Below are 24066 nucleotides of genomic sequence, written 5' to 3' on the forward strand. Positions count from 1 at the left end.
AGCCAATAGGGCGCCAGCAGTGTTGTGTGACCGAAGCAGCGATCCGCCGGGCTCATCTCGCCGCTCTTCCACCCGGCTGGTCTTTTTCTTGGATCTCGACTTGCAATGGCGGAACAGCAGCAGTTCTACCTCTTGCTGGCCAACCTGATGAGCCCTGACAACAACGTCAGGAAACACTCGGAGGTGAGGGGGCACCGTCGGTCTTGTCGGCGGTGGCGGGACGTGTGGAGGTTTCTTGAGCGGGGCTGGTGGGTGACGACGAAGCCGAGGCTGAGCTTTGGGGCGTGTTAGCGGAGCCCTGGCCGCGCTAGCATGGGGGTTAGCAGCCGTGCTAGCGTGCTTTGCTATCCGCGAGAGAGAGAGCGAGCGCGCGCGCGTACTCGAGTAGCCCACGTGCGACGTGAAGCCGACAACGATAAACCACCAGTCAGCTAACGCTAACTACCTCCTCCTCCTCCATGTTGCGTAGTTGTGTTAACGTGATGTAAAACTTGCTTGACACGGTGGTCGTGGGTGTGTACCCTCGCAAATAAGACTTAAAATGTGTTTTCCCCGTTTGGAGGCGGGGAAGGGGGGAGGAGGGGGTCACTTTCAGAGAACGGGAAGTACCTCGAAGCTAAACGGCTTTAGCTCCCGAAATCTAGCGCCCAGGGTGCGGTTGTCCAAAACTAACGCTGGTCCTGTTTATTGTCCCAAACTATTGGTTTCGTTCAAGCTGACGACACTTTATATGAGCTGCGGCTAAACACGGGGGGTGAAAGAAGGTGACCACGGGACGGGGTGGTGAGGCGTCGGTTCATTCAGAGGGCAGTGCGTGCTAACCCGTGTTTATGTCTGGCCTCTCTCCTCGTCGTTTAACCTGTATAACGCAATTGTTAATGACGTCATCTTTCGTGGGAGGTGGCGGGGGTTTCCTTTGCCAAGTGAAATGTCACGGCCGAGCGTGGCAAATGATTTCACTTGCGTCCATGTCGCTCGCCACTCTAACCTTTCTCGCTGGAGATTAATGGGGGGAGGGAGGGGGGGTTTGTTATGGCTCAGTCTCGCCGGCCCTGCTCGTCCTGCTTTATCTCACCACCACCCCTGCAACGCTGTTGTCGCGGTGAAGCATTGTTCGCCAGGTTTGCCTCAGCAGCACCCGACTTTTTTTTGGTGAGGGGGGCGATGTGGATGAATCTTATCTCATTCGTTTCCCCCACCAACCACACAAACGGTCAGCGGTTCTCTTTGTAAACCGCTGACTGTCAGCCGCGTTGCTAATCTCACCGGGATCCATCCTTTTGATACACTCACCACACACAGACACACAGTAGGTCTTTGTCCCGTCTGTAGTGCAAAGTTTTTTTTTTTAATCAGTTGCGGTGTGATATAGCATGGCAAGCCCTTTTAGTCTGACCCCTTTAAACCGAAAGTGAGAGTGTATGTTGGACTTTACCCAGTAGTTTTATGAACATCCTAAGACTTTTTTAGGCTAAACCATAGGATATCCTGCCCACATTGTCACCACATTCCCAAATAGTCCCTCCAAAGTTGCAGTTTTTGTGCTTTTTGAACCTGTTTCACTGCCCCCCACTACACGGTTGCCACGGATGCTGCACTCCACCCTGTTTATTTGTCATGCAAATTCCTCAACTTAAAACCCATTCAAGTTCTTTTCACTTCACACTGGGCTCGATTTTTACATATTCAAGAGAAAGAGGCACAGAGGCGATAGTTCACTTGGATGCATATAGGATCTGCAGGAATCCTCTTTTTGGAGGCAGACGCAAAACACCAGGAATACAAAGATTAACTGAAGTCTGATTGTTGTCAAAATAAGCAACATGAGTTGGGTGAAGTTTCAGCTAGAATAATATAATAAACCTCTTCATTGTGGAATCAACATGGTTTTGCTTTTCCACAGTCCAGCATTATTTTTGAACATTAGTTAAGTTATAAATGCATTGTCACTAGGCCACACCCACACTGATCCCTCAAGATGAACAACTCACCCCAGCATCTGTTGATATTGGAATTGGGTGGATCACTTGTTGGTGCATAGACATGTGTGCTGTGCCCTAACTTGTGACCCATCTGCAGGTGATTGCAGGAGGCTTTGCCTCCCGATGGTCCAGTCCCACTAACGACTTGCTGTCTTTCTGCAGGAGACCTATGACACAATCCCAGGTCAGAACAAGATCACATTCCTGCTGCAGGCTATCAGAGATGCATCTGCTGCAGAAGAGGTATGTACCTGCGCATGGAGGCAGCGCTAAACCTTTTAACACTGTAATTAGACTTGACTAATTTGTAGGCTTCCAAGAAGTCCAGCTTTTAATCTCTAGAGCCACTGTATGAATAAAAAGATGACAATGTTATAATGTTGACAGTAGTTTTGTCACAAACCATTAAGGACAGGAGGTAAATGAGCTCTGGATTCGGCTTGTGTTGCCTCAAACTCCCTGTGAATGTGGCACATGGCTGGCATTTTCAGAATGTAGCCGGGGCTGACACGAGGCCTTGTTGTGAGTCACTCTTTTGGCATGCGGGCCAATCCGTAGCGTCCAGCAGCTGCTCGGTCCCTCGTGCGCCCCCGATCCTCTTTCCGCACCTCCAGCCTGATATTTTTAGAGGCTTGAAACGGGAGCAGACAAAGTTGTGACTCTGCCTGGAAGCGATGCTTTTCAGGGATGTTTGCTTTGCAAAAGGAGCTTTTTTCAGTGCTCTGCATCATCTTCCAGCTACTCTTCATGATTATTTGTTTTTGTAAGTTTAGAAGTTAAACCGGCGGGATAAAAACCTTTGCCCAAAGAGCTGAGCATCCTCACGTCGGCTTCCCACCGTGCTGCGGTTTACGTTGTTTGCCAGCGCTGATGCCGGTGCTACCGTGTGCTCAGGTCAAACAGATGGCGGCGGTGCTCCTGCGACGGCTGCTGTCGTCGTCCTTTGAGGAGATCTACCCTGGCCTCGCCGAGACCATGCAGATGGCCATCAAGACAGAGCTGCTGTCGAGCATCCAGCAGGAGACCTCGCCCAACATCCGCAAGAAGGTCTGCGACATTGCGGCCGAGCTCTCCCGCAACCTCATCGGTAACCCCCCCGCCCGCCACACGTTTGAGGTCGCCGCCGCGCAGACGAGCGCCAGTCTGATTTTTTTTTTCTTTCATTTTCTTTCTTTTTTTTATTGCCTTTTGTGTTTAGACGACGACGGAAACAACCAGTGGCAGGAGCTGCTGAAGTTCCTGTTTGACTCGGTGAACTCGGACAACGTCAGCCTGCGTGAGGCTGCGCTGCACATCTTCTGGTGAGCCACTCTTCGCACGGCCCAAAATTCAGCATCAAAGGATTGAATTTCTGTGCAGCATCCTGGCTGATTCACACCGAAAGCGTCTGCGATGGGCAGAATTTCCCAATGCGGTGCCGTTTCACCCTTCTGGTACACCTCTGAAACACGCCCGTGCCGCCCCCTGGTGTGAACTTGCACACTGACTTGAATGGCCGTGGTCTGCTGCGGCGCCGCAGGCGCTTTCGGTGTGAGTTGGGGGTCTCGGTGCGTCGGTCCGGGCTGGGGAGGCTCTTTTGGTTCCGACACGGAAGCTCAATGTGAGGAAGTGACTCTAGAAGCAAGCCTGGGTTGACTCGGACTCGTGCTCCTGCAGGAACTTTCCGGGAATCTTCGGCAACCAGCAGGAGCACTACATGGAAGTCATCAAGCGCATGCTGGTGCAGTGCATGCAGGACCAGGCCAACCCACAGGTGAGGCCTTACGGGTGCTGATTAATTCATTTAAAAAAAAAAAAATTTTTTTTTTTTGCCTTCGCTCGGCTTGATGTTTGACTTGCTCGGCCCTCTTGCCTCCTCAGATCCGTATGCTGGCGGCCCGGGCCGCCGCCTCCTTTGTGTTGGCGAACGAAAGCAACTCGGCTCTGCTGAAACACTTTTCTGACCTGCTGCCAGGCGTCCTGCAGGTAGGACCTTCCAATTCTGACTCGCGCTGGACGATGATGTCAACCAATCACCTGTGGCCACCAGGGTGCAACGATTCGTCGATGCGAGACTTAAAGCATCGATGCGTTGGGTTACTGTTATTGCAAATTGCTTCTAGTCACAGTCCAGCTGCTATGCGCTCATTTGTACCTGCAGTGCAGTGCTGAGGGTGGCAGTGTCGCTCATTGTTTACATCCTGCAAATAAAACGTGAAAAAAAGCTCGAAAACCCAGACCCAAAGTTTCTATAGTTTAGAAATATTTCATAGAAAATGAAGCAGTGAAACACATGAGGTCCAAACTCTGTGACGCTCACCCAGCACTCCAGGGTAGCACTGTGGCAATACACGAACACCTTAAACACAGATAATTCAATATTTAAGTTGTAAGAAATCTGTTCAAGGTATTAAACTGTAGTTAACATTGCATGTGACCTTTACATCGTGAATTAATATACCTATGATCATTCACGTTGAAAGATATTACAACTATGTCACAGATGAATGCTTTGTGTGTCATTATTTTTTGACACATTTCTTTCAAAACGTATGCTGTCACAGTACAACAGTATAACAAAGGTGCGGAGATTTAAGCCAGTTGGGTTCAACAGAAGTCCAAAGTAGGTGGTGAAAATAAAGAAGATAATCGTGACTAATCAACTAGTTGAAAAAAATAATCCATCCATTAGTCGACAACATCAAGAATTGTTAGTTGCAGCCCTAAAGTTCACCTTCAACTGACGCACTACGGACATCCACTCGTGCTGCTGGCAGGGACTTGATGTCGTCAGCACACTGAGACCCCTCTGTTCAAATATCTTTGGCCTCCCCTCCCCTGATCTCATAGATCTGGTTGATGCTGCCATCCCCCGCAAAGCACAGACCACAGAGCAGCCATGGCTCCTTTCCCCATGATGGATGGATAGATGGATCTTTGTCATTGAAGCATGTACAACATAATTAGAATTAAAAGCGCCAACAGATCAGTGCATCAAAGCACCCAACATACTGTGTATAAATAAGCAAAAAAATGTACCGATAAGCTAAAAGTTGATATAAAATCCCCCGTTGCACTTGAAAACTCGTGTTGCATCAGAAGAATTCAGTTTCAACATTCAGCATGGAGTGCAGTTATTGCAGCAGGATAGAAACTCTTTCACTCTCCTTCCTTCTGGTATTGGGGGACAAACACTCACTAAAGAGTCAGTTTCAGACAAATTTCCATTCCATCCACCATCAACTTTCTTAATAATCTGTCAAGAAGGCAGCACTCTGCTGTTGTGTGTGTCAGACTGGACTGTGAAAACAAATTTCACCCTTGTGACAAAGTATGATTCTGATTCTGGCTCCTCGCAGCAGCTTTCCCACCACCGCATTTTAGACACACTAAATGTTCCGTGCCTCACTGACAGTAGCTGCGTTTCTGTTACCCCTAAATATCACAATAAAAAACAGGTCATGGAAACACCTGAACTTCAAAAAAAACCTCTCAAATATGGCTGAACGGTTTCGACGCTCATGAGGTGGTTTTTCCAGACGTGTCAAACGGGTGTATGGCAAAGTGTCATCGAAACACTCGCATTTACACATCAGCGGTCATGACTCGCGGGGTCACGTGACCAGTTTACTTCAAGGGAAATCAGTACGTTATGATTGGACGGCGGAGGAGACGGAATATTTTTTATGAGTCCTCAAAACGAAAAATATAACAACCATTCTTGACAGCAAACAAACAAAAGCAAACAAGATTTTAGGACAATTACCAAAAATGAAATTTTAGAAATATTGCTTTTATTTTGCGAAAAGCTGTCCTGGAAACGCAGCTAGCTAGACACACAAGTGCTCTTGGTAATTTTCTTTTCTTTGCTGCCAATGGATAATTTCTGCAATATGAACTCTGACCCGTTTTCCCGCTCTGGACAGGCGGTGCACGACTCGTGCTACCAGGGCGACGACTCTGTGCTCAAGTCGTTGGTGGAGATCGCCGACACGGCCCCCAAGTACCTGAGGCCCCACCTGGAGGCCACGCTGCAACTCTCGCTGAAGGTGAGTCAGTGGGCGTCGGCCTTTCCCGGCAGCCAAGTCTAAGGAGTAGTTGGTTTTTTTTTCATGTCAAGACTATTCTTGCTGGGGTCTGCACAAAAAAAACATTGGAATATTTACAAACCCAAGTGTGTGTGAAACATTCACCAAAATTCCTATTGTGAATGAAATGTCCGGTGTGTAGATTTATATAGTTGAGTTATGATTTTTACATTAGGGAAAGCATAACATACTGCCTATAAATACATTAAGCGTGTATACTCGCAGTAAAAGTAAAATGGTTTTCCTACCCGTGCAATGGTTCTCATGCGTATAACGATGTACAGTACATGGAGCATCAAGGGTCTCGCTCCCAGTTAGCTGCCATCTTGCGCCACCATTTTTTTTCAGGAACAAAACAGAATATTAAAATTAAACAACCAAAATCAAAACACAAAGCAGTCTCCACCATAGCGTCCAACCTTTCCCTCTGATCAGGGCTCGCACTCCTCTTCCACTTTGTTAACAGCGCTCTGGAGGCAGTAGTCAGACCCACCAGAGGCATTTGGTAATTGAGAGCTGTCCCCCATTAGACACATAACAGGGGAGCAGTGGAAGCAGACCTTTCACTCTTTGATCTTTGTTCAATCTTGACATCAAGATTGATCTTTGCAATTTTTGACCGTTGTCGTTGTTGCCTTTTGTTTCTACCCGTCCCTCTCCAGCTGTGCGCCGACACCAACCTGACCAACATGCAGCGGCAGCTGGCGCTGGAGGTGATCGTCACGCTGTCGGAGACGGCGGCGGCCATGCTGCGGAAGCACACGGCCATCGTGGCTCAGGCTGGTGAGCGTCCAGGTCACCTTCAAATTTCTCAGGGGGAAGAAAAAAAAAAAAACCCTCGTCGTTGAACTTTGTCCCTCTGCCCCGTGACCTCCAGTGCCCCAGATGCTGACCATGATGGTGGACCTGGAGGAGGACGACGAGTGGGCCATGGCGGACGAGCTGGAGGACGACGACTTTGACAGGTAAGGGGGGGAGGAGAGAAGGTGGCGGCGTTGGTTCACAATCACAGAGGAGCAGATGTTTGGAAAGTGGAGCGACGGTTTTTGGATGGACGCGTCTGCGTGTCTCTGCCCCCCCGACAGCAACGCCGTGGCCGGGGAGAGCGCCCTGGACAGGATCGCCTGCGGCCTGGGCGGCAAGATCATCCTGCCCATGATCAAGCAGCACATCATGCAGATGCTGCAGAACCGTAAGTCAACGCCACCGCGCGCTGAACCACGTTCACTGGGAAATTGAAGCATTTAGATGGATAGATAAATAGGTAGATGGACAGATAGATGCGCTACCAGTCAAAGTTTGGACACACCCTCTGAATGTAATGTCTTTTCTTTCATTCTCATGACTATCGACACTGCAGTTTCTCACTGAAGGCAGCAAAACTACGTATGAACACACATGCAATTATGGCGGAAACGATAGAAGTGTAAAATAACTCAAACACGTTTTATATTTCTTATAAGTCTTCAAAACACCTTTCATAAAAAGCATATTTAGAGTTACTGAATGTGTTTTTCTTTGCTGCATGTTTACATGTCTTGCTCATATATTTGATGCCTTCAGTATCTGTCTGCAGTGTAGAAAGTTGTAAAGCTAAAGAAAAATGCATGAGAAAGTGGGTCCAAACTTCTGACTGGTAGTGTAGATGGATGGATGGACAGATGGATGGATGGATAAGTAGACAGATGTACTTCATTGATTCCAAACTGGGAAACTACACCGTTGCAGCACTAAAAAAACAACCCAAAAAAAAAAAATTGTGCAGGTGTACCAAGAAATTTCAAATCAATCTATGTACAACAACCCACCAAAGCAGATGTGCATAGACAGTCAAACAGTGCAGAGGCATCGATTAGCAGGGTTTCCTACACCATCAGTGCTCTGCTCCCCAACTCTGGAACCCTCTCCCATCAGACTTCCGGGACATACAGACCCTCTTCCTGGATCCACACTCAAAACCTCAAAATCTGTTGAAATGATGCTGCTCCACCCCACTGTGTGGTTTCATTTTACTTTAGGTGTGCTTTTATTCATTTATTTTAGTACTTCTCTTTCTGTGTTTAGCTTTTAGCTATTGTCTTATTACATTATTATATTGGTGCATTATTTGCCATTGAGTCCAGGGACAAAGTGTCCAGAGTGCTGTCTTGTCACCCAGTGGGGAAGAGTTCTAGAGGCTAAGAGCTCTTGGCAGGAAGGATCTCCATTTAAATTCATCGTCAAAAACCTCGCTCCCCTCACCCCTCCGTGCAGCCGACTGGAAGTACCGCCACGCCGGGCTGATGGCGCTGTCGGCCATCGGCGAGGGCTGCCACCAGCAGATGGAGGCCATCCTGCAGGAGATCGTCAGTTTCGTTCTGCTCTTCTGCACCGACCAGGTAGGAGAGTGGGGGAGAGTGGGGGAGGGCGGGGAGAGGGGAGGAGCCTCTAAAGTCTCAGTGAAAAACCGCAGAGGGGTGCAGTCGATCAGCTCACGCCAACACTCGTCTCCTCCTCCTCAGCACCCGAGGGTCCGCTACGCCGCCTGCAATGCCATTGGACAGATGGCCACAGATTTTGCCCCCACCTTCCAGAAGAAGTTCCACGAGAAGGTATGCCCCCACCCCCCAACCCCCCGTGATTTGTCATGCAAATTCCTCAACTTAAAACCCATTCAAGTTCTTTTCACTTAACACTGGGCTCAATTTTTACATATTTAGGAGAAAGTGACAGAGGCGAAAGTTCATTTTGATGGAAGAAGCCTTTATTAATCCCACATTGGGGAAATTTGCATATTACAGCACCAATGTATTATGAAATATTGGAGATTATATTGATTAAAAAGAAATCAAATAAAAATATTTATAGAGTAAGAAGGAGCAAACGAGAACTTGCAAATATCGATGTTGGCCAGAGACTTTGTCCAAGTTTTACGTTTTGCCCCGGCTGTGTGTTCGAGTTTGACACCCTGAATGGAAGGTGTGCAGGAATCCTCTTTTTGACACGCATGTTGTGACCCCCGAGTTTGCATTAGTAACCCAGATGAGTTGCGTGAAATTTTTGTCCAAAATAATCTAATAAATATTTGTCTTAATTTGGAGAAGCACCTTGTTTTTGCCTTTCCACCAACCGAGGTTATTTTTGAACACTAGTTGAGCTACGAACACGTTGTCATAATGGTCACACCCACACTGATCCCTCAATACGACGCCATGCCTTTGCCATGACACCCTATTAACCCCCCTCCCCAGGTGATCTCCACTCTGCTGGAGACGATGAAGGACCAGAGCAACCCGCGGGTGCAGGCGCACGCCGCCGCCGCCCTCATCAACTTCACGGAGGACTGCCCCAAGTCGCTGCTCATCCCCTACCTGGACAGCCTGGTGCGGCACCTGCGCGACATCATGGTGGTCAAACTGCAGGAGGTAACGCCGGAATCGCCGCCGCCGCCACTGTCGGAACGTCTTCCCACTCCGCCGCACCCTCCCCCTCACCCTGCCGTGTGTCTTCCTTCGCTCGCTCCCAGCTCATCCACAAGGGCACCAAGCTGGTGCTGGAGCAGGTGGTGACCTCCATCGCCTCGGTGGCCGACACGGCCGAGGAGAAGTTCGTGCCGTACTACGACCTGTTCATGCCGTCGCTCAAGGACATCGTGGAGAACGCCGTGCAGAAGGAGCTGCGGCTGCTCCGCGGCAAGACCATCGAGTGCATCAGCCTCATCGGCCTGGCCGTGGGCAAGGAGAAGGTGCGTCTGAATATCAGTGGGTTTCATTGATGGAACGCTCTCCGTCAAATGGATTATCTCAAAGTGCTTTAAAGGGGATACGAGCCTTAAAAAAAGCAATGAAAATTAAAAAACCTCGCTCCGAAAGCGTCTGCAGTGCCATCGCGGCTCCATTTATGTCAGGGTGAGTGTTTCCACCACCAGGGGGCAGCACGGATGCGTTTTACTGTGAAACGTCATCGTATCGGCTTCACCACCGTTCAGCTCAGCTGTCAAATAATAAAGCCGATTTCACTTTAAATCTGACACTGGAATGAACAAAATGTAACAACAAAATTTGAGTTGAGACACGTCGTTTTTCTTTTTTTTTGAATACACGCAAAACTATTTGGGTTGTCGCATGATCTTGCAATCCTGGTGTGAACTGATCGAGCCGCTGTGCTGGACGCCACCGCCAACACCAGATATAAAATTCTGCCAAGGACTCAATTAAGAAGCAAAGGGAAGAAAGAAGCAATAGGCTTCTCTAAAATCTCATGTTTTTAAGCAGTGTTGGCGAGTAATCTATTACAAAGTAATCCACTACTATAATTAAACTCCTTTTTTTTTCTTTTTTTTTTAGTAACAGAGTAATGGAACGGGATTACTCTGGCAAAAACAGGAATTATATCACAATTCCTTTTTCAAGTAATGATTCCATTAACTTTCTGTATTATTGTGCAAGCTAAACGTGTCTTGTTATCCACAAAATGTCTTAAATTTAGAAAAACGGAAAACAATGTCGCAGATTGATGATGCAACGTCATTGATATGTGATGACGCACCAAAACGAGCATGGCGGCGGCAAAAGAAAAAACAGGGATTGCATTTGTAGCTGGAAATGCAAACATTATTTTGAGTTCATCTCGTCTTAATGAAAGAATTGTGGTTTGTCGTGTCCAGGAAACAAGATGCTCTCAACTGTTGCTTTCTTTTTTTTTTAACTCAAGTAATTAGTAATTGATTACTAATCAGACAAAGTAGTCAAAGTAGTAATTAGATAGGTTGGATGTCTTTATGGAGTAATCCCAACAGCGCTGTTTTTAAGCCCACTGATGTCTCCTTCTAGTTCATGCCGGACGCCTCAGCCGTCATGCAGCTGCTCCTCAAAACCCAGACGGACTTCAGCGACCTGGAGGATGACGACCCTCAGGTACGAAGGAAAAAAACTTGGAAATTGACTCGAAATGTTCCAGCGGCGGCGCCGTCGACTGACCGCGTTGTGACTTCTTGGCTTCCAGATCTCGTACATGATCTCGGCCTGGGCCAGGATGTGCAAGATCCTGGGCAAGGAGTTCCAGCAGTACCTGCCCGTGGTGATGGGTCCCCTGATGAAGACGGCCTCCATCAAGCCAGAGGTTGCCCTGCTGGACAGTGAGTCACACCCGGCACATTTAGCCCTCTGTTTGTGAAGAAAGAGAAACGTAATTCTCGTAAAATCTCATCCCGATGCAAGATTTTATGAGAATTACGGCTTATGCGCTTCACACCATTCAATGGAAACACCTGCAATTGTCCTTTTTTTGAAATTTTAGAAATATCGCTTTTATTTTGCAAAAAACTGTAATGGAAACACATGGATAGATGAATAAGTGCTTTATTTGTGCTGAAGTGAGTTCAGTTTCTCAGCTGCACAATCAGTCATCAGCAATTGGCTCATAAAAAGTTCATTGCGAGTAAAAGAATAATACAAATAAAGAAGTAAAATAATATTTGAGGTAAAATGGTATCAATAGCCAGTGTGGTGGTACCAAGGTTTTTAAAAGTAAAAACGCAGAATTGCAAGACGGGATTCTGCAACATCCAAGTCCTGCTTTTCATTTTAAACCTCTCATCTCTCTGTGCCCTGCAGCCCAGGACATGGAGAACATATCAGAGGACGACGGCTGGGAGTTCGTCAACCTGGGCGACCAGCAGAGCTTCGGCATCAAGACGGCCGGCCTGGAGGAGAAGGCCACGGCCTGCCAGATGTTGGTGAGCGCTCTGAGCCGGACTGTGTGGCACAAGTTGACCTGGTTGACCTTGATACGAGGTCCTGACGCGTCTCCGTCCTCGTCGTCCCCGCAGGTGTGTTACGCCAAAGAGCTGAAGGAGGGCTTCGTGGAGTACACGGAGCAGGTGGTGAAGCTGATGGTTCCTCTGCTCAAGTTCTACTTCCACGATGATATCCTTTCCGGAACCAAACGCCCCAGTTGAACGACTCTGCGTTGTTCTCTCTTTGACTTGTCCTGTTTCAACGGTATTGAAGCATTTTTGCAGCTTTAATTCTGATTATTTTCCTGAACTGTGCTACGTGTGCGGGTGGCCGCAGCCGAGTCCATGCCCCTCCTGCTGGAGTGCGCGCGGGTCCGAGGGCCCGAGTACCTGACCCAGATGTGGCACTTCATGTGCGACGCCCTCATCAAGTCCATCGGCACCGAGCCGGACTCGGACGTCCTGTCGGAGATCATGCACTCCTTCGCCAAGGTGAGTCGGGGGAGGGTGGTGCTCCTAGGCCAGGCATGGGCAAACTACGGCCCGGGGGCCATTTGCGGCCCGTTAAGTTTTTTTTGTTTTTTTTTAATACATCCCGCTAAACTTGAAGAAACTATATTAATAGTCAGTACGTGTTACGTGTGGATAAAAGGCCAAATATTTCAAAGAAAATACCTGTGTTCATGTAGACGGCCCCCCCGAGTCTCATTTCATCACCAACTAACTGGTGGAATGTTTTTTGTTGCAAAGTGCATCGAGCTGATGGGCGACGGCTGCCTGAGCAACGAGCATTTCGAGGAGCTGGGGGGAATCCTGAAGGGAAAACTGGAGGAGCATTTCAAGAACCAGGAGCTCAGACAAGGTGAGTGTCCTTTGTCTTCGGAGGCGGCGCGGGGACCCTCGGCGAGCGTCATGCTAACTCTTTGTCCGTCCGTCCGTCCATCACAGACAAGAGGCGGGACGAAGACTATGACGAGCAGGTGGAGGAAACGCTACAGGACGAGGTAAACGACCCCCGAACCCGCGATATCTCAACCGTAGCTCCCCGCAGCGCCACCAAAAAGTCGAGGATACCAAACACGAGGCACTAGCTGCGTTTCCATGACCCTTAATATAATGTTTTGTACCTCCATCCTCCTAAGTGGAGTCTGGCGGGACGAGATTTGGCGAGAATTATGGCTGATGCACTTCACACCAAAAAGAAATGGCGCTTTTATTTTTTGAAAAACAGTCATATAAATGCAGCTATTTTTTTTTTGTGCCCCCCCCCCACCAGGATGAGAACGACGTCTACATCCTGACCAAAGTGTCGGACATCCTGCACGCCGTCTTCAGGAGCTACAAGGAGAAGGTGCTGCCCTGGTTCGAGCAGCTGCTGCAGCTCATCGTCCAGCTCATCGTAAGCCCACTTCCTGGTTCCCTGTTCGTTGTTTCGCTATCAAAATGACCCCACACCCCGACGCTGACAGAACTGCTGCTTGCGTTCAGTGTCCCGACAGGCCCTGGGCCGACCGGCAGTGGGGGCTGTGTATCTTCGACGACGTGGTGGAGCACTGCAGCCCCTCGTCCTTCAAGTACGCCAGCTACTTCCTGGGCCAGATGCTGCAGTCGCTGGGCGACCTGCGACCTGAGGTGCGCCAGGCCGCGGCCTATGGTGTAGGCGTCATGGCGCAGTGCGGCGGCGACAACTACAGCCAGTACTGCACAGGTGGGACACCCAGCCGCTTTGTCTATCCATCTATCTATCTCCATCTATTGTCTTTATCTGTCTCCATCTGTCTGTCTATCTATACATCTCGATCTATATATCTTTATCTGTATCGCTATCTCTCTATATCTATATATTTCTATCTATCTCTAGCTTTATCTGTCTATCTTTATCTGTCTCTATATATTTCTATCTATTGCTAGCTTTATTTATCCATCTATCTCTGTCTATTTCTATCTCAATCTGTATATCTCTCTCTGTCTATCTTTATCTGTATCTATATATTTCTATCTCTATCTTTATTTATCTATCTGTCTAGCGCTGTCTAAAATCTACCTTGAGCAATCAGTGTAATGCATATGCCAAAGCAGTAGGTGGCGATATCACTCCTAACTGGCAGACCATTACAGCAGTTTTCCAGGCTGGAAAAATTCTAGATTGGGAAAAACGACAATAGCAAAGCAAGGTGGATTCTTTGGAAGTGAAGTTACTGCTCGCTCACAAGAGTGCAAAATCTGAAATTGAAAATTCATGTTTTTTTTTAACATGTGGTTACTGACGTTATAGTGTTGTCTTTTCACATTTGTTTTTGTTTTTTCCTGCCTAAGCATGTTTCATTTAGTTTTTCTTTTAATTTGTCCCAATAGATAAAATCAATGAAAATGAAAAATATTATCTTATTAAAGGCAATGTGTGAGGGTGGTGGTTGTGTGTGGCTAACCTTGACAGTGTACTCCTCTCCCTCCCCCCCCCCACCACCAGAGGCCATCCCCCTGCTGGTCAGCGTCATCCAGGCGCCCGACTCGCGCTCCAAGGAGAACATCAACGCCACGGAGAACTGCGTCTCAGCCGTGGGCAAGGTCATGAGGTTCCGGCCGGCGTGCGTGGACGTCAGCAAGATCCTCCCGCACTGGCTCGGCTGGCTGCCGCTCAAGGAGGACAAGGAGGAGGCGGTGCACACGTTCGACTTCCTGTGCGATCTCATCGAAAGGTAAGTTTGAAACCGCCAAAAGACAGACCCCGCTTTAAGTGGAGGAAGAAGAGCTGATTGTTCTCCGTCGTCTGTGCCGCAGCAACAACCCCATCGTCCTCGGGCCGGACAACTCCAACCTCCCCAAAATCTTCCTCATCATCGCCGACGGCGTCGCCAACGAGTCGATAAAGAGCGAGGACGCCTGCAGCAAGCGGCTGGCCAACGTCATTCACCAAGTACAGGTGGGTCGCAGTTGTCGGTAGCTGATCCAGAATGAAATCGAGAGCATTTTACTCATTTCACTCTCCCAGGAGCGGTTGAGCTTTTGATTTTTCAACTTGTTCACTGTGAAATCAAAACTAAACTAAACAAATGCAAAATGTGGATACTGATACACTTCCAGTCAAACGTTCAGTCCTCCAGTCCTTATTATCACTGATATAAATAATGGAAATTATCATTTTGAATATGAGTTTTCCATGAGTATAATATATGACACATTCTTATCCAGTATACACTATACACTAATAATGCCTAGTTACAAATCATCATGCCAATATCAGCAATCTCAGGTATTCATAAAAACAAAAAACCCAAGTAAACAAAAACCCATTGACATATGATATAAATGCATATTGCCATCAATACTGTCCTATATAGTAATTGGTCATTTTAGTAAATGGTTTATTTTGCTTTAATGCCACTCCAACATAATGTCACACAGAAGGATGCCGACTCCTTTGCTCCTCATTCATTAGCGTACTGCAGACCTCGCTAGCGTCACAATTCTCTCCGCCTCCCAGTCGGCCTCGCAGAAGCCAAGCTCGTTGTTTTTGCTCCGTTGCTTCCTGAAAGTAAAGTCCCAATCTAATTAACCCCCCCCCCCTCCCTCCCTCCACCAGATGTCAGCGGGACTGTGGACGCAGTGCGTGGCCGCCCTGAATGAGACGCAGCAGAAAGCCATACAAGACCTACTGAACACCGCCTGAGCCTGAAGCCCCGCCCCCGACTCTCCCGCTCTTCTTCTTCGTCTCCTTCTTCTTCTTCTTCTTCTTCTTTTCCATAAAAAACGACCACAACAAAAAACGCCCAGGAAGAAAACGTCGAGCCTCCCCGGACGTCTTCCATCCAACCAGCTCCTCCTCCTCCTCCTCCTCCTCCCAGTAGCGTGCACAGATGCTGGCTTCAACTCAACCTCTCCCCCACCCCACACGCTCACATAGCTCCGCCCCTTTTTATTCAAGCCGACCGGGTTTGAGCAGGTTGGACGCGGCGGTCGGACACAAGCGCCTCGCACCCGAGGGGAAGTGGGAGTGAGATTGAAGCGTCGAGGTCTTCGCGGGTTCCCCCGCCCATCTCCTCGACATTTAAGCCCTGCCCCTCCACCCCACCCCGGTGCCGCCCACCTCACACCAATTGGACCGTTAGCGAGGGAGGCGGGGGAGGGGGGAGTGAGGGTGATTAGCAGGGGAACGGACATTCGAGTGGACTGAGCAACTTTTAAAATGTGGGGTTGCACACCGGGCGATCGCTGCCCGTCTCCTGTGAATTTAGATTTTTTTTTTTTGTTATGATTTTTCTTTTCTTTGTCTACGTTCTCATTTACCGTCAGTCACGTAACCCAGGGGGGGAGGGGGGGAGGGGGGGAGGGAGGGAAAGGGGGAGGGCCACAGTAGAAGCGGGGATGTGCCGGGGAGGGGGAGTTTCAAATTAAAAAAAAAAGAAGAAGAGAATCATCCCGGCACATCGCCAGCAGCTGATTCTAGAAGGCGTAGAAGCTCCCACACGCCGGTGCCGCTGGCTGAAGCGTGTGGGCGGCTGCGGGAACGGCAGATGACCCCAAGACTCCCCCTCCTCCTTCCCTCCCACCTCCTTGCCCCAAAATAAAGGTAGCAGTTTAAAATGGCAGGGGGGGGGGGGGACAAACAAACAGTGGCCTGGGTGAAACGCAAAGCGTCAAAAGATACGGTAGTGTTTGTTCACGCGTGCGCCGCCATCAACGCTCATCAACGGTTGTGACCCTCTGCAGCCCCCCGCAGGCGTGTGACGGAACGACGACAATAAAAATTCCATTTGAGAATTCACAAGTTCTTCCCGCTTTTTGTTTTTGTTGGTTCGGCTTCAGAGATTCACCGATTAATTCTAGGGTAATACATGCAATACCAGTCAAACGTTTGGACACACTATCTAATGCAATGTTTTTACTTTAGCTCTAGTACTTTTTACAGTGTAGATGCATACTGAAGACATCAAATATATGAGCAAGATTTGTAATTATGCAGCAAATAAACACGTTAACTCTAAACATGCCTTTTATGAACGGTGGCTATGCTAAACAATATAAATATGAAAAGTCAGTAATTTTACACTTAATCTTTCCTACATAATTTACGGAAGAGGGACACAAAAAGAAAAACCTTAAGATTTTTTTTCTCAGTTTCCAATTTCAGAATAAAGTTGAAATTATGAAATTAAAGTCAAAATTTGACGAAGTTTACGTAAAAAAAGACAATTTCATGAATTCATTTTGGCTTATTATAGATTGACTTATTCACGGAATTTCGACTTAAAACTCTCAATGAACCCTAAATAAAAATCTCCCTTTAATATTTTTTTTTCACTTCTTATGGCCCAAATCCTCTTTCGTAATAATTCCATGTGTCTTCACAGTAGTTTTAATGCCTTCAGTGAAAAACTGCAATGTCAATAGTCATGAGAATGAAAGAAAAGACATTCAGTTCATAGGGTGTGTCCAAACTTTTGATTGGTAGTGCATAAATATATATTTTTCAATGTGATGGTGCCCAGACTTGATGATGTCGGTTGGATTGACTCGCTTCCAAAGACTTGTCTTTTTTTTTTTTTTTTTCAAACAGAGCAGCCATGCTTTTATTAGGGACATCTACACAGACAGCAAAGGGGACAATCAAATTAAAGCTTTCAACCAAACTCTGCCATGGATCCTGTCCCCAGCCCACATAATTTTCACATTTCTTACAAAAACAAACAAAATAAATCACACAACAGCCATGTTGCACAGCGTGCCTTCATGACGGTTGTGAGGAAAGGTGTTGTGCAATTAAAGCGTGTTCATTCCCCAAAACCAAAAAACAAACAAACTGAGAAACGAAGGTTGATTAATTTAGTGAAATGTGTCTGTAGTGTCTTGAGAGAAGTGTCCAACCTGATCTGCATCATCAAAAATGTGTTTCTGACCAATTCAGTGTGGCTCGAAACCACCGCACTGCTGCGGTGGTTTCATGGTAAATTTCGCATGGTGTTGCACTGATGATTTATTGCAATTTGAAGAAATCCAGACCAGCTGGGGGAACCATTGGGTTTAGTTTTTTCTAAGACGGGTCTTGCAAACAGTCTTGCAGCCTCTGCCAGGACGCCATTAGGTGGCGCTACACAGCAGCAGGTAGGTTAACTGATGTTGCTCACAGTTGCCCCTCCCCCGCCTCCGAGGGCATTGATAAAAACTAATTGTACCTCCTCAATCCAACTCCATTGCAGACCTGCTAAAGGTCCAGCCTTCCTGGTCCAGCATGAGAGAGGCTTGTTGCTGAGCAAGATAGGAAAACCCTACACAGGGTCTGAGAAAACCACTTCATGGTGACCACAGAGCCATTTTTTAATTTATTTTTTTGAATTGGACGAGCGAGCTGGTGGGTTTAACCAGATCCTGCGGTGGAGGGAGCCTGCAGGGGGCAGTAGTGATTGGCAGAGGCAAGTGGGTCGAAGGTGACCTACTGAATTTTGCGATTAATAAAACAGAGGTGTGTGTATATAGAATAGAAATGTGTTTAGAATTAAACCTGATGACCCGATTTTAATTTCATGTCAAGATAATTTAAAGAGAAGGAACTGGAGCTGGACGCTTCATCAGATGTTTGTGTTCCCTCAGTTACCAACGACCAGTGTTTCTTGGATTTAATGAAAGGATTTCATTTATAATTTTAAAAGAATGTAAAGAAAAATTCAAAATTGAGCTTGAGGAGAAAAAAAAACAAGGTGTACGTATCGCCCACATGGCGCCGCTCTAACAGTAAAGTGACAGGAAAAACGATGAGTCGTTCTTGGATAAAGAAAACAAAAAACACTGACGACCAGTTGCTTGTCGGTACGTGACGTAGTATTTACAGCATGGTGGGTTCTTGACCGGGTTGGGTGGTGGGAATACTTGGAGATTGCTGTGACTCCCCTTCCTTCCATCTCAGTCTCTTTCAACGCCACTTCCTCCTTCCCTTCCTCCTCCTCTTCCTCCTACTGCAGCATGTCCACGAAGGCGTCAAACTCGTCTATGTTCTTCTCGTAAACGGCCAGTTTCTCCGGCAGCGAGTCCTGCCAAGCGCCAGAGGAAAAAAAACAAGCCGGTGAGACCTTCGCGCCGGTCACGCGTTGGTTATTTTGCGACTGCAATCGGGGCGGTTTGCGTTACCAGGTCTTCGGCCATGGACTGGGAGCTGATGTGCAGCGAGAGGCTCGTCAGCTGCGGGGGGTTTTGGAATTCCCGGTAGAACGTGCCCAGGTCCATGGGGAGCAGGTCGTCCTTGGAGAAGGCCGGACGCTGCGGTGCACAGGACGACAGAACAGAGGGGGTTTAGTGATGAACTCAACTGCTGATTGAAACAGAATAAAAAAAATATATACAAGTAATTACTGCAATCTGTTGTTTCGCAATTTGTTCATATACTATAGCAATCTGGAAACCTTTTGTTTGCAATGATGCCATCTAGTGGTGAAAAATTACATGGGTGAAATTGAAATAGGGGTGTCTTTTTTTTCTTCTTTTTACACTGAATTATTAAAAAAAAATTCCAATGATTCAATTATTGTATATTATGCGAGCCACTACATACAAAGTCCACCATGACAAAGTCGTCCTGTGGTCCAGATCCTTCCGAGCTCTGCGAGTGGAGGCTGGTCTGCAGTGGGGACGGGCAGCGGGGCGAGTCTGGGGGCTGCATCTACACACACAAACACACAGAAAATACACCATTTGTTATATGATGAAACATTATTTTGCTTCAGAGACTTCATCGCAGGTCAGTTGTCGTCACCATGGGATCCTTCTCTTCTGAGTCGAGGCTTCGGGGTGCAAACTCAGAGAAGGGCAGGTCCAGATTGGCTGCTGGGACCTACACACACACACACACCACCAATTTAGAACCGATGTCCTAACGCGTGCGTGCATGCGTGCGTGTGAGCGCACACCTGTGAGCTGGGTTTATTCCTGAAGGCGCTCCTCTTCCTGGTGAAGGCGTTGAGCGTCTCCACGGGGTCGGTGGGCGAGGCGCTCCTCCTCCCCCCCTCGTCGCCGCTCTGCGACAGGCTGCCGCCCTCGTTGCCACTGGAGCGGAGATGCACGTAAAGAAAAACATTAAATGACATTTTAAAGAACATCACGAGCGCGGGCGAAACCCGAGTTGGGATTCGCTCAGGTTGGGGTGGGGGAGGGGCGAACTCACTACCTGCTGCCGGGTGTGTTGGGGGCGTGCTCGGCGTCGGCGGCATGCGCCGGCTGGCCGGGCGCAGACGCAACCCCGCCCTCTTTCCCGGCATGCGCCATCTGTGGAGGGGGAGGGGGTGTAGTAGACGGAGTTAAAGGTTAGGTGATTTTCAAAAAAGAAATAGCGACGTCAAGTGGTCACATTTTAGATTGCAGCGTCTTTCACTTTCCCTCCCCCTCCTGAGCTTGCCAATGAACTACGGTGGCCTGCGCACCCAAACCTGAATACCTCCTACACCTTCTTCTTCGTTGGTTTATTTGAAGAAGATCTGAATTGCGAAATGGGATGACAGGCGAGCTGGATTGTCCACACCAGGCTTCCTTACAAATGTATTGTAGGTAGCTAACTGGGATCAGGTGTAGGTGTGTGTGTACGTGCGTACACTACCAGTCAAAAGTTTGGACACACCTTCTCATGCATTTATTTTTTTTTCTTTCCAACTTTCTACACTGCAGATAGATACTGAAGACATTAAGTGAGTAAGATATATGTCATTATTCAGCAAAGAAAAACACATTGAATAACTCTAAATATATTTTTTATGAAAGGTGGCTATTTTGAAGAATTTAAATATAAAATGAGTTTGAGTTATTTTACACATATTGTTTCCTACATAATTCCATGTGTGTTCATACGTAGTTTTGATGCCTTCAGTGAGAAACTGCAATGTCATGAGAATGAAAGAAAAGACGTTAAATTCAGAGGGTGTGTCCAAACTACTGACCGATTACACACTTATTAATGTAATTTTGGCAGTATGTTAAGTTTTTATGAATCTAATAATCATAAATTAAAAATCGGGATCCGTGAGTGTGGCGGCGCTCTCACCTGGCCCGGGTTGGACGCTGGTTGGCAGAGCTCGCCGGCAGACGTCTGGTATGACAACCTGGACGCGTACAGCTGGTGGAGAGACAGAAGGAGAGGGAGAGAACAGGTGAAACATCGGCACTTTCTGCTGGTGTTTAGTCTACGGCGGAGCATGCAGTGGTGGTGGTGGTGGGATGAGTCAGTGGTCATGGCAGGAAATCACTCTTGGTTAGAAAAAAATAAGTGGCCACGGAGGCTTTGGGATGGACCTAAATGATATCTGTGCAGGTTCTCAGTCATCCAGGTCATCTTACGGTGGAAGGGTTGAGTTCGGGCAACTGATCTCGAAGAGATTTCAAGATGCCAAGAACAAGGCGTCCCAGCTGCCCTGGCTTAACCCTTCCACCTCAATGATCACTCTCACGGCAGCCGGGGCGGAGTTCATGGGACTCACGGTGTGAGTAACGAGTCCCGCGGCCAGCGGGAGCTGCAGGCTGTCCAGGGGGACGGGCTTAGGCTGCTTAGAGGGCGAGGGGCTCAGAGTGCACACGCACTGGGCCGCGGGGCCAAGTAAAGCGTAACGACAAGACGGGAGAGTCAAGAGAGTGTGGAGGGGGAAAAAGGCAGAGAGCAGAAGTTACGCGGTTAATTAAAGAGAGGAAGTGAAGAAGAGGAGGAGGAGGAGGAGGAGGAGGGCGGCGTGTCCTCACCTGAGAGGGAGGGGAGGTGGAGAAGGAGGTGGTGCACACCTCCTGGGAGTCCTGGACCCCCGCAATCGCACCCCCGTCGTCGTCCTCGGGCGGCCTGGACACACAAACAAAAAGAAAACACATGTAGATCGGTGATGGAGCAGTTTTGCGCCTCCTGGACGGCACCCTCTGCTGGTTGAACTCTGAATGAGTGGCGATTGTGAGGAATATATGCCTGTAGTTGCAGGGTTGTCCCTGGCTGGCGGGCCGCTGGCCACTGCAGGGGGGGTCCACAAAGTGGTCCACGATAATCCCCATGATGGGCGCCGAGCGCTCAAACTGTCTGCGAGAGACATTACAGAGGGGAAAGTTTCAGAGAGACCCGACGCCGCAGCAGCAGAGCAACAAAACAAAGGGAAAATTGAAGAAAAATGCTTTTAAAAATGTCAAATATAGAATGTAAGAATGTAAAGTTCCCATATTCTCATTTTCAGAAATGAATTTTGCATTCCAAAAAAACTATGGAGAGCCAGAAAAAAGCTACTCCTGCTAATTTCCAAACTTTGTTTCTCTTTTTATTTAAGGACCTTCCGCGTATTCCGAAGGACACAACTACAATTTCAAATCAGAATGACCGGAGCCATTTCTGCAAAACATATGTGATCTTTAACACAGTGAGTGAAGCATTTTTTTTTTGTTGTATTTGTCTGCGCTCGCTACTACCTGTTGGACATGAATGCCAGGTTGGTGCGGTAGGCGCAGGAGAGGGTGACCGTGCCCACCGGGGTGCCGACTACGCCGACGCGCACCGTCTGAAAACCTGAAAAAAAAAAAAAATAAAAAAAAAAATCTCATTGGTCACAAAGCTGCTACTGGGCATCGTGTATATTCAACGGTTTGTGTTCGATGAGGACAAATTAGCCGAGAGGGTCCGACGGCCGTTACCTTCTCCCAGTCCACTCAGCTGGACTTCACCGAAATAAATCCTGGATGTCGAGGGGGGGAACAGACGTCACAGCATCAGTGAGGCTCCCATCGTTCAGGGGAAAAGCGCAGACGAGCACCTTTCAAGTCAATGCGCCACTCACCTGTATAATATGACGTAGTCGTGTCCCTGGTTTCTGGACAGTTTGTAGGCGGGTGTTACTCTGGTGATGGCCAGCAGAGACTTTAGCAGGACTGAGAGGCGATTGTAGACCATGTAGGACACTTTGATGTCCTTGTCGCACCTGCAGTGGGGACGGACGACAGATCAACCCAGGATGAGGACGACCCCTTGAGCGTCTGAAGGCGCTAAAAGAAGCAGCTAACGGCACATTTTACTCACTTTTCGTTCATTTCCAGACACCATGTCTCCAACTCCATGGAGTCTCCCTGATTGGAACGACAAAGACGTTATCGAGCTATCACGGCAACTTTATCGCAGTAAGATTGAGACAAGACAAAGTAAAAATGCCTCCGAGAGGAGGCCGAGACCATTAAAAAGGTCTTGAGACCAATACCAATCTAGTGGTCCAACACTATTAAGGTCTTTACCTCTGACGTCTTCAGGGAAATCTCCACGCACATGGAGCGGCCGATGCCGGGCAGTTGGCCAGCCAGCGCCTTCTTGGCTTCATGAGTCACCTCCGGGATGTCTTTGATGGCCAAATTGAACTGGAAGGGAGAGGAATTGGGGTGATCATAGTCAGAAGGGGTCTTTCAAAGATGGTCGAGCGAAGGCTGAGTGACGGGGACCTTACCCAGTCGGAGCCAGTGGGCGACGACGACGAGCGGGTGCAGATTTTCTGCCCGAGACGGGCTTGGACGATCACCTGGACGGTCTGCAAGTTGCAATTGGATGAGAGCGCCAGTTTTTTTCTTCATCCCATTGAAATACAAAAAATCCCAACAAACGGGCAAATCTTACCTTTAGAGCAAAGAATTTGATGAACTTGTCCAAGTCTTTCTTATCCTGGGGGCTCAGGCCGCTGTCCATGTTTTTACCACCCTGCAGACAAAAGATTCAAGAATTTAAAAATTAAAAAAAAAAAAAAAAAAAAAAATCTGTTTTCCAAAAGCAAATTGCCAGCCAACGCTTCTTATTGCAACTTTAAAGACTATTCCCCGTCCTATCTGATCGAATCCGACTACTTACTGGCGTAAACTGTGTGCGCAAAGGTGAGTTGAGGTCGCTCACCCCCGAAACAATGCACGTCCTTCCTCAGTATCGATCAGACCAGGCTACCGATCGAGTTTGCTAGTATACATATGTTACGAACTAACAACTAACCATCACCGGAAGCCACTTGTGTTTTGTAAGGTTCAAACCGAGCGATTGTAGTTATTGTGCTATGACACAGTAAAACACGCTCACTCCGTTTCCAGTGGTGCGAGGCCTCGTGCGTACACGTTGTCTGCGTAAATCCCCTTATGGACGTAATTACTTAACAACGCCGGAATAAACATCAACACAACCTGTCGGTATCAAACGTAGGTATTCCCGAAAAAGTTAACGTCTGTGTACGTGTGTGTTTTAATCAAGCGCCGCATACTGGTGGTGGGGGGAGCGTTAGCTTGTGGCTAATGGTGGATAGCTAGCAGCAAAACACGCAGTTTCCCCGTCATCACC

The 24066-nt window shown here is 48.0% G+C and overlaps 3 protein-coding genes across 11 annotated transcripts in view; 2 read left to right on the plus strand and 1 right to left on the minus strand.

The window, feature by feature from the left end:
- Positions 1-21975, plus strand: kpnb3 (karyopherin (importin) beta 3). 2 transcript variants are annotated; one of them, XR_012925799.1, is made up of 27 exons: positions 1-183; positions 2145-2225; positions 2877-3069; positions 3181-3283; positions 3639-3735; positions 3843-3947; positions 5888-6010; positions 6712-6832; positions 6927-7014; positions 7135-7241; positions 8303-8427; positions 8551-8640; positions 9280-9453; positions 9555-9773; positions 10861-10944; positions 11033-11165; positions 11644-11765; positions 11859-11955; positions 12085-12257; positions 12516-12627; positions 12714-12769; positions 13042-13164; positions 13254-13473; positions 14236-14464; positions 14547-14688; positions 15349-15495; positions 21964-21975. XR_012925799.1 is itself a non-coding variant. In XM_076017258.1 (26 exons), the coding sequence occupies exons 1-26, from the start codon at positions 106-108 to the stop codon at positions 15433-15435; spliced, it is 3282 nt and encodes a 1093-aa protein (XP_075873373.1). In that variant the 5' UTR covers positions 1-105; the 3' UTR covers positions 15436-18415. The 2 variants fall into 2 exon arrangements, 1 of the variants encoding a protein (XP_075873373.1); XM_076017258.1 differs by lacking the exon at positions 21964-21975 and having other exon boundaries at positions 15349-18415.
- The window catches only part of atg13 (ATG13 autophagy related 13 homolog (S. cerevisiae)), a 9936-nt gene continuing 2212 nt past the window's right edge, over positions 16343-24066 (minus strand). For 4 of the 7 annotated variants that reach the window (XM_076017277.1, XM_076017295.1, XM_076017285.1 and 1 more), the window contains 17 exons: positions 23365-23445; positions 23198-23278; positions 22992-23111; positions 22783-22829; positions 22544-22684; positions 22401-22441; positions 22179-22275; positions 21691-21798; positions 21477-21570; positions 21221-21319; positions 20788-20859; positions 19921-20018; positions 19664-19799; positions 19510-19587; positions 19309-19416; positions 18888-19016; positions 16343-18790 (listed from right to left, as the gene is read on the minus strand). In XM_076017277.1, the coding sequence (XP_075873392.1) occupies positions 18713-18790; positions 18888-19016; positions 19309-19416; positions 19510-19587; positions 19664-19799; positions 19921-20018; positions 20788-20859; positions 21221-21319; positions 21477-21570; positions 21691-21798; positions 22179-22275; positions 22401-22441; positions 22544-22684; positions 22783-22829; positions 22992-23111; positions 23198-23278; positions 23365-23445 (1608 nt within the window). In that variant the 3' untranslated portion in view covers positions 16343-18712. The remainder of the gene's footprint in view (positions 18791-18887; positions 19017-19308; positions 19417-19509; positions 19588-19663; positions 19800-19920; positions 20019-20787; positions 20860-21220; positions 21320-21476; positions 21571-21690; positions 21799-22178; positions 22276-22400; positions 22442-22543; positions 22685-22782; positions 22830-22991; positions 23112-23197; positions 23279-23364; positions 23446-24066) is intronic. The other 3 variants (XM_076017303.1, XM_076017288.1, XM_076017312.1) reach the window with 3 other exon arrangements.
- The window catches only part of harbi1 (harbinger transposase derived 1), an 8087-nt gene continuing 6071 nt past the window's right edge, over positions 22051-24066 (plus strand). The window contains exon 1 of one of the 2 annotated variants that reach the window (XM_076017368.1): positions 22051-22129. The gene's annotated coding sequence lies outside the window, so the exon portion shown is untranslated. Of the gene's footprint in view, positions 22130-23603; positions 23928-24066 lie in introns of those variants that run through there. The other variant, XM_076017362.1, reaches the window with a different exon arrangement.

The sequence above is a fragment of the Nelusetta ayraudi genome, unplaced genomic scaffold (genome assembly GCF_046127955.1).
Source record: "Nelusetta ayraudi isolate G7.1 ecotype Tasmania unplaced genomic scaffold, CSIRO-AGI_Nayr_v1 ptg000006l, whole genome shotgun sequence".
In the NCBI taxonomy this organism is placed as follows: Eukaryota; Metazoa; Chordata; class Actinopteri; order Tetraodontiformes; family Monacanthidae; genus Nelusetta; species Nelusetta ayraudi.